Source organism: Condylostylus longicornis, unplaced genomic scaffold (genome assembly GCF_029603195.1).
Source record: "Condylostylus longicornis isolate FDR11 unplaced genomic scaffold, ASM2960319v2 ptg000018l, whole genome shotgun sequence".
In the NCBI taxonomy this organism is placed as follows: Eukaryota; Metazoa; Arthropoda; class Insecta; order Diptera; family Dolichopodidae; genus Condylostylus; species Condylostylus longicornis.
Genome location: NW_026577987.1, coordinates 1,263,948 through 1,281,608, shown reverse-complemented (window position 1 = coordinate 1,281,608; position 17,661 = coordinate 1,263,948). Strand labels below are relative to the sequence as shown.

At 29.2% G+C, this 17,661-nt stretch overlaps 2 protein-coding genes across 4 annotated transcripts; both read right to left on the bottom strand.

Moving 5' to 3' along the window:
- Positions 1-3,414: 3,414 nt before the first annotated feature.
- Positions 3,415-5,227, bottom strand: LOC129606369 (RING finger protein 17-like). The gene is made up of 2 exons (XM_055516673.1): positions 4,988-5,227; positions 3,415-4,915 (listed from the first exon to the last, which is right to left on the bottom strand). The coding sequence occupies exon 2, from the start codon at positions 4,902-4,904 to the stop codon at positions 3,717-3,719; it is 1,188 nt and encodes a 395-aa protein (XP_055372648.1). The 5' UTR covers positions 4,905-4,915; positions 4,988-5,227; the 3' UTR covers positions 3,415-3,716.
- A 4,305-nt stretch (positions 5,228-9,532) lies between these two features.
- Positions 9,533-14,043, bottom strand: LOC129606257 (isoleucine--tRNA ligase, cytoplasmic). Of its 3 annotated transcripts, none has more exons than XM_055516469.1 (5): positions 13,733-14,043; positions 13,418-13,676; positions 12,111-13,365; positions 11,243-12,051; positions 9,533-11,186 (listed from the first exon to the last, which is right to left on the bottom strand). In XM_055516469.1, the coding sequence occupies exons 2-5, from the start codon at positions 13,558-13,560 to the stop codon at positions 9,677-9,679; spliced, it is 3,717 nt and encodes a 1,238-aa protein (XP_055372444.1). In that variant the 5' UTR covers positions 13,561-13,676; positions 13,733-14,043; the 3' UTR covers positions 9,533-9,676. The 3 variants fall into 3 exon arrangements, with proteins under 3 accessions (XP_055372444.1, XP_055372447.1, XP_055372445.1); XM_055516472.1 differs by having other exon boundaries at positions 13,769-14,043; XM_055516470.1 differs by lacking the exon at positions 13,733-14,043 and having other exon boundaries at positions 13,418-13,723.
- Between the last annotated feature and the right edge of the window lie 3,618 nt (positions 14,044-17,661).

Here is a 17,661-nt window from a genome sequence, read left to right as displayed (position 1 = left end):
ACTGGCTAGAGAAACTGAAAAATGCAAAGAAGCGAAAAATGGAAAAGTCTCCTGAAATAAATCCAGAGTGGGCAGTTAAAAACAGTAATGAACCATCCCTAAAATAAAGGCTGAAAATCAAAAAAAGCACAAGCCGCCACCGGATATATTGAGCAAAATTAAAAACTACTCCCACATAGTTAAGATATTAAAAGAAGAAAGAATAAACGAAAAAATGAATAAGGACCAATTAAAAAAAATGTGGAAAATGAAAATGAATACAGATTACTAAAAAAAAGCTATAAATAAGGCTAGCCTGAAGTGGCACACGTATGAGAATAAACCGACGAGGCCAGTTAAAGTGATGGCTAGAAATCCCCATCCATCGTGTGAACTAGAGGATATAAAAAAAGAGCTCATTAGCAAAGGCTTTAAATGTCTAGATGTTGTAAATAAAATCAAAAGGAAAAAAGAAAATGGAAAATATATTTCAGTAAAACTTCCGCTCTTTATATTATCTTTTGACCATTCCGAAGAGATAACCAAGATCTATAAAATAGACTACTTACAGCACATGAGAATAAAAATTGAAGGTCTTAGAAGCAGCAAATCCATTCCGCAATGCAACAGATGCCAGAGATTTGGACACACACAAAAGTTTTGCCAAAGAGAGGTTAGATGTGTAAAATGTGCTGGTAATCATATGACAGCAGAGTGCAATAAGAAGGATAATTTTCAGCCCAAGTGTGCGAACTGTAATGAGGCACACCCTGCTAGCTATCAAGGTTGTTTGGTTGCAAAAGAATTGCAAAAAAGAAGATTGAAAAAGAATAAAAAAAAACAAAATCAAGTTAAATTTAATGAGCAAAGAACTCTAAAAATAGCCAGAATAACAACACCTATCAAGGTGTTAAAGGGAGTATCGTATTCACAAGCGCTTCAAAGCAAAACCCCACAAAAAAAAGGAAAAAGAAGGAACCTGAGAACAAAATCCCACAAAAAAAAATAACTGACGCAGACATTATGCAAATGATGCATAGTATATTGATTAAAATTGACGAGATCTCTAAAAGATTACTAAAAATAGAAAATGCATACACTGAGGTGTATACGGGGACACCAAAAAAATTAAGAAAAGATGTTTGTAAATGAGGTACGTATAGTAACTTGCAATGCTAATGGTGTTCTTAATAAGAAATAAGAATTGGAGGTCTTTCTCCAAACGAGAAATATAGATATTTGTTTGCTGTCGGAGGAGAAATTGCTATAAAGCGGTACATCCCAGCAATCAGCCAAGAGAAGGTAGTGCAATACTAATAAAAGGAAATATAGAACATAATGAAAAATTCAAGATTGAAACGGCTGAAATTCAGCTCATTTCGATAAAAATTAAATCGACTAAACATAACTTTAGTGTTGGTGCTGTATACTGTCCACCAAATTGCAGCATTAAGAAAAATAGTTTTAAAGATCTCCTGTACAAGCATGGATACCGAAATCTAATAGGAGGTGACTATAATGTAAAACATACAGATTGGGGTTCTAGAATCACCTCAACCAAAGGAAGAGAGCTAAGAAAAGCTATTCAAGAACTAGGTTGTTGTTATCACTCCACTGGCACTCCTACTTATTGGCCTACTGATATTAACAAAATTCCTGATGTTATTGACTTTTTTATAACCAAAAAAATATCAGAAAACTGTCTAAGCCTTGAAGATAATTATGATTTTAACTCGCATCACTCTGCTGTCATATTAAAACTAAGTGAAAAAATAACTAAAACATTACGTAGCCCCAGTTTGACAAATAGCACTACAGATTGGGCGAGCTTTAAATACGAAATAAATAATATTGACGTAAATATTAATATACAATCAGGAGAACAATTAGATCTGGAGTAAGAAGGATTTATTAAAATCATACAAAAAGCTGCATGGAACAATACAAAAATGTCAAAGCACAAAACGACAGCAAATATCTATCCTGGAGAAATAACTGATTTAGTAGGTGAAAAGAGAAGGGCCAGACGCAGATGGCAACGTTCGCGTCACCCTGATGATAAAAGTGTTTTAAACAGACTTTCCCAGGTGCTTAAAAGAAAAATCCGAGAATTTAAATCGGCAACATACGAATTATATAAAGAACTTGTCAGCTACGAAGGAAACGAATTATTCCTTATGGAAGGCGGCAAAGAGCAAAAATAGATCGATTAAGCACGCTCCGCCACTGATGAAAACAAATGGCAGTTGGGGAGCAATATAGAGAAGGCCGAATTGTTTGCTGATCACTTCGAAAGCATATTCACGCCAAACAGAATAACTTCAGATGTAAGTTTGGCAGAATCTATCGCAAATGAAGCAGGCAGCATAGCTCCACTTACTCAATTAGAAATTGCGGAAGAGATAAGATCCCTGAAGTTGAAAAAATCGCCAGGTTTTGATCTTATTACTGCGGAAGTACTGAGAGAGCTACCAGATCTTCCTTCTGCTTGGAAAGTGACAGAAATAATTATGGTATCCAAACCCGGCAAATCCTTGAGGGAAACAAAGTCTTACCGACACATTTCACTGTTACCAATGTCTAAGTTTTTTGAAAAACTACTATTAAGGAGATTGAAGCCAAAAAGTACCTGCTTTACACTGCAATATTGGCAGTAGGAGGGAACATTAACGATTCGACAAAAAAATTGCAGGACGCAAGTAACAAAATAAGCCAGTGGACTAGGGATTGGAAAATGAAGTTGAATGAAGCAAAATCGGTGCACATAAACTTCACCAATCGGAAAATAGTGAATCCACCACAAATTAACTTAAATGGAACGAACGTAACGATCTATAATTCAGCAAAATACCTAGGAATGACTTTAGATGTCAAAATAACGTAGAAAGAGCACATAAAAAAGAAACACATAGAATTAGAAAATAAATATAGAGAAAATTATTGGCTCCTAGGTCGTAAGTCCAATTTGGCAATTGATAATGAGATATTAATTTATAGCCAAATTATTAAACCAATATGGCTATATGGCATTCAACTGTGGGGTTGTGCCGAGAGGACTCACATTGACAAAATTCAAATCTTTCAGAATAAAGTTCTACGGGGCATGGGAAATGCGACATGATATATACGTAACAGTGATGTCCGCAGGGACTTAGGAATTCCTTTAGTTGTGGATGAAATTAGGAGTTGTGCTACAAGGTATAGGCCTCGTCTAGAACAGCATGTAAATATGGAAGCATTCGATTTAACACGAAATACTAATTTCCTTATGGAAGGTATTTAATTCCTATACGGAAAAACCAAGTTAGCGCGGAGGTAATAGTTGGTCTGTAGGACCAGTTTTATCCGTTCAGAGTTTGGGTAATTTTTTAGGGTAAGAATCACGCCCCCCCACTATCGGAGGAAAAAGGCAACTAGTAGAAAAAAAAAAAAAAATTTAGCAATTTTTAACTTTACTTTATTATTTACAATGTTTACATATTACATAAGATCCACGCCAAGTACAAAACTACAATAATTAAATTTGAAATACAATTGGTGTTGCTCTCTCACTTGTTTGACTATTTGAATCCCATTTTTTTCTTAATCTAATTTTTAGGTTTAGCTCATATTATTTATTAAAAAGGTGATTTAATCTAAAAATATGTCTGACTTAAACGCGTTCCTAATATTCAAATTTTGAACGATTTTAACATGTCCAAGCTTAATTATTATTAAATATTTAATGTAATAAAGTATTATCCTGGTATTTTTATTGGCTTATCAAACTTATTTAATAAATTGACTGATTCATTTACTTCACCAAGTCCTAACTTTAAAATTTCATTCGAAATGTCGCAGTCATCGTTGAATAATTTTATATAAACACTATCAAAATGATTTACAACAGAAGCATGCCAAAATTTGTTTAATATATTTTTTTCAACAAACATTCTTAATTCAGTTTCCTTTGTGCTTGCACATTTAATACCATCTAAAGTGAAATGCAAAGCTTGAAATGATACAATATCTAATTGACTCTTCCATTTTCTAATATTTTCCACAGCTACACTTTCACTGTTACCATAATCAACAAAAAATACAAAAACTGAATTTGTAATTTCATCATAATCCATTATTTGGGCTCTATAAAATAAACCGTCTGAATATTTAGCTAATACTAGTTCGGCTAAGGTCGGAATAAGATTTTCTGAATATGTTTCAAATTTTTCGAGCTCCTCTGGTAAATTAATATTGCTCATTAACTCATAAAATTTGAGAAGGTCATGCGATATGATCTGACCATAAAATTTATAGCCACTTTCTTCTATGAATGTTGGTATAACTTGGAAAGATGTACCAAAAGCTGGATGGGTAGGCTCATTGCAGTTTGATATTACAACACCAACCTTATCTTTTGTCCATCCTTCCAATAATTTTTCTTCGTGATTTAAATGACATTTAGATTTTTTAAAACATTCCCCGTTTACCGAAAATTTACACAATTTGGCTTCATCCATTGGAACGTATCCAAAAATTGCCTTTAATGGATTCGTTGTATTCAAAGGTTCCTCATTTAAGATGCTTAGTTCCTCTGGAAACATTTCATTAACAGCTCTATCCAATTTCAAAGATGTGGCACTGTTATTAAATTTGTTTCCTGAAATATTACTTGTGCCACCGTCATTCATTTTATTTTGAAAGTTTGGCTTGTCCGCACACTCAATTTTTTTTCTAATCTTTTTGCTAGAAGTTCCGTAAATTTGAAAATTTGGTATGCTCTTACCATTTTTTTCGACATTTTTGTTTGGTATCCTCCAGTTATTCAATACATTTGAATTACTTTGAGCATTAGCATACTTTGAAAAATTCTTTTTTTCTGCGGAGTCTTCCCGAATTCGTTCCATATTATTCTCATACTTCTTAAACTTTTGATTAGTTTGCATACTCTGTTGCACTAAAATTTATAAAATATTTCTTAGTAGATTGATTTAGCAAAATTTTTAACACAAATTATCCATGCACATACATATAATATATTTCTACTGAAAGGTGCTATAGAATTTGTATATCATTTAGTTTTATAACCGTAATAACACAATAAGTAGATAGTACTTTGACATATAAAAATAATAGCCGTGTGTCTTCCTGACTTCAATAATCCGCTTACAACGTAAATTTTACAAAGTATCAAATTCCAAAAAGTTTAGTAAAAGCTCTTGACATTGTACACTTTTCCTAAATGCGTTTTATACGTAGTGAAGACGTAAAATAAAAGTAAATCAGGTATCGAAAAAATCGAGCATGCTTTTCTTACATATAAATGTTGCCATAAATAACCAATTAAATAAATTATGTACATTTATTTTCAGTAATAAAGTGCTAGTTATTAAGTTTTTTTCCTAAAATGCAGCATAAAAATGCAATGTTTTTAATAACTTGGTAACGTTCGTGAAAAATTAGCTTTTGCATAAAACTTTAAATTGAACTTTTCAAACAAACGTCAAAGTATGTAATAGTATTGTAAAAATTATATTCCAAAATGTACAAAAAGCTTTAGTAGTTTTTTTACAATGTAAAGGTATTGAAAGCTCTGAGACTGCACTACAACCGTATTAATACCGTACTTAAATCTTTTTTACAGCAATATTGAAGTCACGGAAACCGCGTCAGCCGTGTTAACTGGTAAATAGCTAGCTAACTTTACAATGACAAGACTATGTACACACCATATATGTACACACGGCTGACAGAAATACAATAAAGAATGTACAATAAAATATTGATGGTTTGACATTGAAAAAGAGTCAAGGCCTGTACCTAAAATAATAAATGACGATTTTTGCTTGTTTTCATTTCGAATTTTCTTTGAAAATGTTGAATAAGACTTAACAATATTTATATTGAAACACTGCCCTGGTAAGTATAAGACCACCACGTAGAGGAATAGAAATATTTTTATATAAATAAATTTTCAAGTTTTATTTGGTTGTTTTGAAAAAAAAATTGCCAAAAGAAGGCATTCAAAATAAATTTAATTAAAAATATATTTCCTAAAATTAATTTTTTCGATACAAACCTTCCTCATTGACATTTAAAAAGGTACTGAGTTATATTACGAAAAAACAAATCAAAATAAATTCTAAATTGCATATTTTCCTTTCAATAAAACTTTTACTCAAAACTAAACTATTGGGTATTTTGAATAATGAGTGCTAACTTCAAATTAATACAATATATCTCCGACAAATTAAAACTTGAAATCTTCAAAAACAAAATGTTTGATAAAAACAAGTACGTTCGAAAATCATAGCATGTATAAACTTCGAAAGCATTAATAAAAATTTTGTTTATATACGCAACAGAAATATTTCAAGTTTTAAAAAAGTCATAGTATAGAAATAATATATTATTGTTATTGGTTATATTTTTGTATATACATATAACTAATATCATTTAAGCAATAAATCTGCAAAAGTAAAATTTTTAATTATTAAAAATCAACTATAATTATGCACAAAAAAAATATTTTTAAGATTTCAAGAAGAGGTTTCAGTTAAGAATCTAAAACGGATCAATTAAATGCCTTTAATTGATAATTTCCCTTATAATTAATTTATATTCCTTAATTTAATTAATTTATATTAAAGGATCTACTTCTTCAATAGTTTTTTTTCAAACTAAAAAATAATTTCAATAGAAAATAAATTTAAGAAAAACATATAAATTATATCGAAGTTAACCCGATTGAAACATTTCAGAACAATTTTTTATTGCGTTGCGATGACCTAATATTTACCAGAACAGTGATAGAAATGAAATTTGAAGTTTTCTGAGCAACATATCAAAACTTCAAATTTTAACTCGAAGTATTGACTACAATTTTGATTAAATATATTTTCGAGTTTAAAATCGATTATTTATCAATTTATTTTTATAATCGCAATAACACAATAAGTATGTAGGCCAAATTTGAAAATTAATTGTGTTTCCATTTTTAAAAACTTGAGTTGTTTACTGACAAAAACAATTCTTCCAGCAAGCGATGAAAAGTTAGTACAATTTTTAGAATTTTGAAAGTAACTGAAATTAAATAAAAAGAACAAAAATTAAAAGAGTCGCTAGCCATTAAATTTCAATCAAAATCATTCAAAAATCACTAAAAAAAGCAGCTGTCTCAATTTCATTTGATTTGTCGCTGTGGAAGTTAAAAAGTTGCTAAATCTATGTAATCAACGAATTAGAAATACTAAAGAGTGTCTTAAAAAGGAAAGAGTGTCTTAAAAAAAACAATGAAGCCAAATTCTTTTTAGTTGTCTCTTTTTTTGCTCCAAGCAATGTCAAAGTCGTAAAAGGACCGTGTTTATTTTATTTTTTTATTTGGAGTGTTTATCTATTCATTTTATCTAATATATTTAACAAAAATACTGATTTCTTGTAATATCAAGACAAAATGACATTTCTGAAAACCATTTTTTTTATTTGGAAGAACTATAATTTTTACCTATTTTCATTTCTATACGAAAAGTTAACTAAAACCTAAAAATTTTTATACTAAAATCAAATTTGGAGTTTTCTGAACAATATACCAAACCCGAAATTTTAACTATATTTTTGATATATTTTCGAGTTTGTTCCCCATTTTTTTGTACCGCCATATCTGCATGTACCGCAAAAAAAAATTTGGTGCTGTATTTTTTAATATAGAATATGTTAAAAATAAAATAAGTTAATATGTTAATAATAAAATAAAGTTAATAAAAATTTTATTGAATTTTAAGTTTAGAATTATTTGATTTTAAGTTTTATAATTATTACAGTGCTTTTATAATTTTATAATCATTATAAAAAATGTGTCGTTTCAAGTTGTTCCCTATATAAAAATAAACCAAAAAAATGTTGTAAAGAAACTTGTATAAGTTTTAAAGTCCCTGATGCGCTTGTTTAGCTAAATCAGTGAATTAGACACTAACAATTTTAAATATTTCGTTTTATTAATTTTAATATAAAAGCGAATACCCATACAATATTTTTTATAAATTATGAAGCATAATAATTTAATTAATATAGTATACACATGAAATATATATATATATATATATATATATATATATATATATATATATATATATATATATATATATATATATATATATATATATATTATTATACGAGTATACATTGTGGGACACATTTCATACATAATTAGCAAGCTTGTTAATATCAAAATGTACATTTTCTCAAATTTGGAAAAATGCACAAAAATTAACTTAATGCCTCGAAAAAAAAAGAAATGCACTTTTTTTTCTTGTAGTGTAGAATTTATTGAAATCTTAAAAACATGACCAGAGCCTTTTTCCCCACATGGGTGATAATGTCATCCATGACATCCGAAATAATCCGTGATTTCCATAACGCTTTAACTAGCACTTTATTGCTGAAAATATATGCAACTTTAGTTGGTTATTTCTGGCAACATTTGTATGATATGTATAAGAAAAGCGTGCTCGAATTTTTCGGAATCCGATTTACTTTTTTTTTACGTATCCAATACGTATAGAACGCATTTTGGAAAAGGAATACCGCAAATTCTTTAACGTCAAAATTTGTTTTCAGTCTGCAAACTGTCTGACGTATAAAACTTTTATGGACAGAAATGTAGTAAACTTTTTACCCGTAATTGACTTTGAATTTTGATCATCTGTAAACGTCAAAACAAAAAAAAATTTTTTTTTAGATTTAAAATAATTTTATACTTACATATTAAAAATTAACGAAAAAAATATTTTTTATATTATTTTTAACGTAATGATAGTCACTCAATACATTAAATTTATTTACTGAATTACTACGTCAGACTGTCTGCATGTAAAAAAAAAAAATCTACAATTTTGACGCTTATTTGACTTTTTTTAAACGTTTAAGAATTTGAGCTTTGACTGAAAGTAAAAACGCAGTAGAGTATTCGTAAACTCAGACAACTCAGATTTTGTAAAATTTGACGTTTAAGAATTTACATATATTGTCATGAGATTTTACCAAACTTTTTGGAATGTGATACTTTGTAAAGTTTACGTCGTTTGCGCATTTTCGAAGTTTATTCACGGAATTTTAGTTTAAAACAAAACAAAAACAAATGTTCTTTCGCAAAATAAAAACTTGATAAATATTCGAGTAACGAATTAACTAAAACAAATATTTCTTTTACATATTTATTAAAAATAATATTTACTTGCATATGGTAGAAAACATCCATTTGTTTTTATGCATCTTTTTGTTTTTCTAAAAAAAATAGTTCTTTTTTCTACATTTTATATTATTTTTAAAAAATAATACTCTTTTTTCTTTTTCATTTACAAACTTCATTAATAAAACCAAAATCATGAACATTTTTGTTTACTTTTTAAACCAGCCTTAAAAAAAATTGAGAAAAATGATCACGTGATACACTTCTACATTCGAAAATTTCTAACTTAACGCTTATCTCTATAATGTATTATAATGGATTGTTTAGAATTAGTGGATTTGGAGTAGTGTACATATGTATGTTATGAATAATGGAAAATTATATACATATTAGTAAAATTTTAGCCAATTGGCACCTAAGCTTTTATAACATTATTTATTATTTTTCTTCTTTTACAAAATATTACAAAATGAAAATTTTTTAGTTTGCAATCTGATGTTACTCTTCTTTTATATTTTATTATATGTAGATTCATTTTATAGAATTAAATTGCATTTTGACGTCTTTAATGCTTTTGTAATTGGGGTAGATATATTGTAACATCTCTCGTGTATGCTTTTCCTTTTCAAAGTTTTTTCCTACTGGATTTTCATAAAAAATAACGAATTTTTTACCATCAAATTCGCAATTGACATAATTAGAAAATGGATATCCAGCAGATTCCTTTGCATCTCCAATATAATTGCTGCTTTGTTTTGTCACTAATAAAGTTTTACCTTGTGCTAACTTTATATTTTTTAACTCGGTTTTATCAGACATTATATAAAATTTAATACCATATAAACCAAATAAAATCACTATTTCATTTTGTAGTTCATCCAATGTTAAAAACTCACCACTTGGTTTTTGAAGTAATAAACTAGCCTCTCGTGACTTTGAAAATCGTAGAGGTAAATTTTTATCTAAAACTAAATTTGTCCATGGAACACAAGGCATTACGCGTACTTCATGAGACCGAATAGATATTTGTAATTCGGTTCCTTTCAGCTCAAAAGATTCTTCTATAATAATTTTTCTTTCTGCCGCACTGTCTTCGAATTCACAGAATGATGATTTAATCGTAGCTTGAATCAAATCTTTGTGTTTTTCCGCTACTTTTTTAACTACATGATCTTGCTGGTTAATTGAGTAAAATACCAAAACCGGATCAGTTGGAATTAATTTAGCTTTCTTTTTTAATTTTTGTATGCGGTTAATAATTTCACGGGCTAAACCCTCTTCAATTAACTCATCATTTGGGGTCATATCCATCAAAACAAGAACATCGTTGTCACTATGAGCTTCAAAATGAGCGCCCAATTTTTCCGATATACAATAAATTATTCTGACTTCTTCTAAATCAATTTCATGCCCCAATATATCAAACTTCTTGTTTGAAAGACTTCTTTGTATTTCAGAATCTGTTAAACTTTTAATAGCAGCCATTACAGCTTTGAAATCGCCTTTTAAACGTTGTCCTAAGCTCTTATGGTCTGGTTCGGCACGCAACGTTATGCCGTATTTGTTTTTGTCAGAACTAACAGTTAATTTACGAACATTCAATTCGCCAATTATAAAGTCTTTTAAATTAAGAATTTCTTTGAGGTAATTTTCATCTTTATGTATAACTATGACTTCTGGAACTGGGTACTTTACAGGTAAAGTTCTGCGATCACGCATAACACGTCCCAACTCAATAACAGATTGCATATGTTGCACAGCTACTTCAACATCTCTTTTTATGAAAGTTTTATTTACAATAGGCATCATTTGGTAGTGTACAGATCCATCTAAAGTTTTTTCTTGTAACAAATTGAGACGTTGAAAAATATACTCGGACAAAAATGGAGTAAATGGGGCCATCATTTTGACCATCGAAAAAAGGACATCGTATAAAGTATCAATTGATTGAATACATTCTTCTTTTCCAGTTTCGCCCTTAATGCGACGACGATTTAAACGCACGTACCAGTTGGTGAGCTGATCAATAAATCTTGTAAGCCTAAAAAAATACAAACAAACTTATGTTAAATAATCATGCAATTTCGAACAAATCACCTTGGCACTACAGTATATAATCTATAAGCTTTCATTTCTTGAGCAAAAAAATCAACTAAAGATTCTTTAAATGACAATATCCAAACATCCATTATAGGCGCCGTTTTAATACCATTAAGATGACGATCTTGATTATAGAAATATTGAATTTTTTCATCATTTTCTAATCTGACAACGTTTTGAATTAGAAACCTATACGCATTATACCAAGGTAGGAAAACATCTTTGATAACATCTCTCACTCCTTCTTCTTTAAACCGCAAATTTTCCGCTCTTACGACAGGGGAGTTAATCAAATACAAGCGTAGAGCATCAGCTCCGTATTTATGCACAACATCCATGGGATCGGGGTAATTCTTTTTACGTTTGGACATTTTTTGCCCATCAGAAGCTAGCACCAAGCCGTTTGCAATTAAATTCTTAAAAGGCGGCTTGTTAAAAAGAGCTGTTGAAATAACTAGCAGCGTATAAAACCAACCACGAGTTTGATCAATTCCTTCCGCTATAAAGTCTGCAGGAAAACAGTTCACAAATTTTCTTTCATTTTCAAACGGAAAATGTTGCTGAGCAAAAGGCATAGAACCAGATTCAAACCAACAATCAAATACCTCCTTCACACGGCGCAAGGGGGCACCACCCGGAACAGATGAAGGTATCGTAATGTGATCAATGCTTTCTCGATGTAAATCAGTTATCTTTTGTCCAGATAGTCTTTCTAATTCTTCAATACTTCCAATGCAAACAACCTCTTCACCATTTGGTGACATCCAAATAGGTATTGGAGTTCCCCAGTATCGATTTCTACTAACCTAAAAATAAGAATTCTATTATTTTGTTTTTTTTTTTTTAATGTAGAATCAGTTTTTACAGCCCAATCTCTAGCTTCTTTTAACCAATTTCCAAAACGTTTTTCCTTTACAAATTCTGGTACCCAATAGGTTTGAGAACTACAAGTCAATAAATTTTTTGACATATGTTCCACGCGAATAAACCATGAAGGAACGGCTTTATATATAAGTGGCGTATCAGACCTCCAACAGAATGGATAGCTGTGACTAACTTGGCCATGAGAAAATAATGTATCCATTTCTTTCATTTTAGCCATAATATTTTTATCCGCGTCTTTTACGTACTGTCCTTGGAAGTCTGGAACTTTTTCAGTGAATCGTCCAGAGTCATCAACTGGACAAACAATACTGCAACTCTTTGTTATAACACCATTAGCTAAACACACACGGTAATCATCTTCTCCAAAATATGGAGCTTGATGAACACAACCAGTACCAGAGTCTTCCGTTACATATTCATCCAATAGTACCCTAAAAGCTCCCATTGTTTCAGATCTTTCAATAAAGTATGGAAATAAAGGTTTATATTTCACACCAGCTAATGTTTTTCCTTCAAATTTTTCAAGAATTTCATAACTTGTTGCAGATTTAAATACGTATTCTAATCTGCTTTCAGCTAAAATTACCACTTTTTTAGATTTAATGTCACGGACTCGAACATAAATCATATTTGGATTAACACATACTGCCAAATTTGAAGGAAGGGTCCATGGAGTTGTTGTCCACACCAAAATATAAGATTTATTGGAGCAATTCAATACTTCTAAGGCAGCAATTACCCATGGGTCTGTCACCTCCTTGTAATTTTGACCAGATTCAAAATTAGATAACGCAGTTGTACACGCCGTTGAATATGGCATAACTTTAACACCTTGGTAAACAAACCCTTTTTCGTACAGTTGCTTAAATACCCACCAAATCGTTTCCATATACCAGGGGTATAATGTTTTATAATCATTTTTAAAATCAATCCACCTTCCCATTCTACCAATTATTTCTTCCCATTCCTTCGCATATCTCATGACTATTTTGCGACATTCGCCGTTATAGGCTGCAATCCCCATTTTAGCAACATCTTCAGGTCCTTTAATTCCCAAAGTTTTATCGATTTCATATTCCACAGGTAAACCATGGCAATCCCAACCGAAACGCCTATCTACATGGTATCCTTGTTGATAAGCGTAACGGGTTACTACGTCTTTTATTGTCCCAGCTAATATATGACCGTAATGTGGCAAACCGGTGGCAAAGGGCGGCCCATCATAAAATGTATATCTACAGACATTCATACAAATAAGTGATTAATACATTTTTCACAGTTACCAACCTTGGTTTTCCTTTTGATAATTTCAAACAATTTTCGAATATTTGTTCGGATTTCCAATAGCTTAAAATATTTTCTTCCTCCAATGGAAAGTTTATGTGTTCCGGGACACGGCAAATATTTTCTTTCGACAATGTCTTCACCATAATGTATATTTCAAATTATAACATATTCTTCAAAAAAAATTTATTCAATTTTCAAGTACAGTTCTGCTTTCTGATGCAATTATTAACCAAAAAATAAGAATCGAAAACACTTTAACCTTAAATTAAACATTAATACATTGCTGCGTGTCAAAATTTGAGTGCAATTTATTACATTTGAAAACCTCATATATTGAAAGTGACAACTAACTTCTTAACAGTACTAAATAGATTGGCAATACCATGACAATGCCAAGTTTTTCAGCCTAAAATTGGGGATCAGCTATGTTTCCTTTTCAGATTCTCCTTGATACTTAGCCAACGAAAAAAATTTTTGCTGCTCCCAATTTGTATTTTTATTATATTTCTTTCTCACCATTAGCAATATATCTTATTTTTGTGACGAATAAATTCTTTTCTTAAAATAAAAATTAATATAAAAAAAGCTATAATTAAAATAATTAACTAAAGCAATTGCAAATTAAAATTTAAAAAAATGAAATATTATTAGCACATAAAAAGGAAATGTTGCGCTGAAAACTGCAAAGTCTATTGCGAATTTCAAACTAAGTTACACACTTAGACCTTTGAGTAATTATAAATCTCACTCGTAGGTATTTAGAAGCTGCAATGGCAACATTATTTTTCGGAGTGTCAAAATCGATATTTTATTGTATATTTTAGCTGTCAAGTGTCAACATTTATTTTTTTCAAATTTCATAGATAATAGATATTTCAAAAAATAATAGACAATAAAAAAAAAGTTTAATTAAATTAAACTCGTTTTGCTTTGCTGTAATTGTTTTAGAAGAAAAACAAAACCAAGAAAGAAATCTGCGATTGGAAAGAAAACGTCTTATAGATGATTTTTAATCCTTTTGATTTGGATAAAAATCCGTGACTTCAATAATGCTTTATAAAAAGTTTAAATTTAAGTGAGCTTTCAATACTTTTACTAATGTCTTTATATCTAACAAGTCCCAATGCTCAGAGAGAAACTTGAAAGCACGACCTTATTTTATATGGGTTTCTTTTAAATCGAACTGGCTATTTTTTGAGAAGAAATATTAAAATAAATTCACACTTATTATAAAGCAGGTAAAATTCTAAAAATATATTTGCAAAAATCGAGAAAATATATTAATATTTTCATTCATAATTATTTTAAAATTCTTGAAACTGCGAAAAAACAACAAGCACAACCTTCGCCTTCAACGTTTTATATGTTACTGAAAGCATTTCAGTAATATAATTCTTAAATATTGATATAAATACATAGTAAAGAAAAAATTTGAAGAGGGAATTAGAAAATAATATCTAAAATACAATCAAATATTATTTTTTAAATACAAATTTTATATACACTTCTAAATTTTACCTCTATTTGTGACAAAATTTTTTAAAACTTAATATATTAATACCTAAGTAAAAAAATATTTAAAAGGTTTTGGAAAAGACAATGATATATTTTATGACGGGATTCGTATGTCTTTTTAATTTTTGAAATAAATAGTATCTTACAAGTAGCAAATGACTCAAAAACTCCGATTGTAAAATGACATGTAGTAGGTACTGATGTAAATTTTTGTCCGTTTGCGTTTACTATTAAGATTCATACACAGGCAGGGCCATTTTATAAATAGATTGCTCTTGTTTACCTGCTAATAAAATATGAAAGAAGTGCACAACAAAATTTTTGAAGCACTCAATATAACATGTTTGAAATAATTTTAAAATAATTATTTAAAAAAAAATTTATTGGAAGTAGGTAGATACATATTTATTTTTAATAACTTAAGAACTAACTGAAATTATTTGAAACAATTTTATAAGTAAGGTATAAATAACGGAAATGAGATAATTCAAATTGTTGAAATGTGTCAACCTAACATGTTTGTTAGCCGACACTACTGAACTTACCTTATTGGGAAATACAAAATGTGCATGAAAAATCATACATCCTCCCTCATTAACATTTGAAACCATACTGAAATATGAATTTGAAATTTTTTTTCATTTTTTCTTTCCTCCTACCTTTCTTTCTTTTTCGTGCAATAGAATTTAAATGGGAAGCTTTTTAAAAAATGTGTATAATACCCTGAGATTTTTTAAAATATTAAACTCTTTTTTTACGTAAAAAAAAAGAAAAAATAATAAGAAATATGACACGATCATTGGCATTTAAAAAAAAAAACAGGGACGAAGCCAAAAATTCGTAATTTTTCGTAAAAAAATTGAGTATTGGGACTTGATAGATGTAAAGACGTTGTACAAAAAACTGCTAGAGCTTTTGATACATTTTGGAATACAATTTTACAATATTAATACGTACTTTGACGTTTGCTTGAAAATTTCAATTTAAAACTCTGTGCAAATGTTAATTTTTAACCACTAATTAATCTGTTATTTAGTTGGTTATTTTTGACAATATTTACATGATATGTATAAGAAAAGCGCGCTCGAATTTTTCGATACCCAATTTACTTTTATTTTACGTATCCACAACGTATTTAGCGCATTTAGGAAAAGTGTACAATGTCAACAGCTTTTACTAAACTTTTTGGAATGTGATACTTTGTAAAGTTTAAGTATTAAGCGCATTATTGAAGTCACGGAATCAAATATTTGAGACAAATAAACAAAAACTTAAAAAACTAACAAACCACTCTTGAATACTGGCTAGTGGCTTTTTATGTTTGAAAATTTCATTATTGGATTTTTGGCATTTTGATAACGAGTGTGATTCATATTTACTCTCTTACAAATTTCGAAATACAATTCTACTACTTCGAAGTTCACAATATGAAATTCGTTATTTCTCCGAATTTCAGTGCTACAGGTGAGATTTACAATAAGGGTGTATATTAGCACGTTATATTATTATATTTATTTCATTTCATGTGCGCAGATTTGGAATGTTTCTTTAAGTTTAAATATTATATATAAAACTAAGTTAAATATTATAAATAAAACTTTTTTTTTTTTAAATGCAATCATGAAATATTGTATGGTGATGAAAATAAGGAAAATTTGAATAATGAATTTTTTTAATAAGTCAGTAATAGAATTTAAAACATTGTTCAGTCACTTTAATTAATTTCAAGAAAAGTGGAGTTAACGACAACTTTGCGCCGCTTACCGCGAAATTAAAAACATTCATTACAAAATACTATTCAATACAGTTCAATACAAGTTAAATTTTAATACAAAATGTTTGTTTTTATTTCTACTTCCTAACAAATAATAGTTTTAAAACAATAGTTTAAAAATTTTTTCTTGTAATATAATATTGTTTTAAGCAATCAGTTATAGTTCCCAAAAAGACATTTAAAATTAATCAATTTAAAAAGTTCTGTAGTAAAAAGAATTTGACAACAGTTAAAATAGATATACTTGCAACAAGTCTCAGATTAGTTATAACTGTTTGAATGGTTTTAAATTCTATTAGATACGTTAGTTATCGAACACAAAGTAATAATGTTTTGAATCTTGGATGGTTGAGCTGATTGCATTTCTTACAGTATGAATATTTTACAGTCTAAAAAACTTTTACCGCTAAAAAATTTATTCCGGATTTTTATGATGTGCAAAAAAAGTAAATTGGAGTATTTTAACAATTTTTGCTAGGGTTTAGGCAAAATGTGTTCGTAGTTTATAGTGTGTAAGATACGTATGCACATACGCATAAGGTAATCGAAGCGAACGCATCGCGTAGTCTGACATTTATGTCAAAAATTTGTTTTATGTTATTTTATGTGTGCATAAAATTTTTTGCTATAAACAGCTAAAAAAAAAGTTTTTACAAATTTAAATAATAGATGAAAAATTTGATACGATAGACGATTTGCTGATATTGATATGTTCCAAGCAAAGCTAGCCTGTAGCTTTTAAAATTTAAACTTATTTTTCCAAAGAATTTTATTTTTTTAAATTTTAAGTTCGCGCTTTACATATGTTTGTGAATTAATATAAATTTGACATTAGAACAAAAAGAAATACAAAAGAAAAATATGTAGCTAACCCAGCATTTACACATACAAGTTACTTGCATGCAAGTTTGTATAATATTAATTGTCAATTAGTTTTTCGAAATGTCAAATTACT

What these genes read in the sequence shown, in the direction of transcription:
- LOC129606369 (XM_055516673.1), bottom strand. Translation starts at nt 4,904, where the DNA reads ATGCAAACTAATCAAAAGTTTAAGAAGTATGAGAATAATATGGAACGA.
- LOC129606257 (XM_055516469.1), bottom strand. Translation starts at nt 13,560, where the DNA reads ATGGTGAAGACATTGTCGAAAGAAAATATTTGCCGTGTCCCGGAACAC. An exon ending in TTATCAAAAGGAAAACCAAG is followed by an intron (nt 13,366 to 13,417) that starts GTTGGTAACTGT and finishes GAATGTCTGTAG; the next exon opens with ATATACATTTTATGATGGGC. An exon ending in AAGAAGCTAGAGATTGGGCT is followed by an intron (nt 12,052 to 12,110) that starts GTAAAAACTGAT and finishes TCTTATTTTTAG; the next exon opens with GTTAGTAGAAATCGATACTG.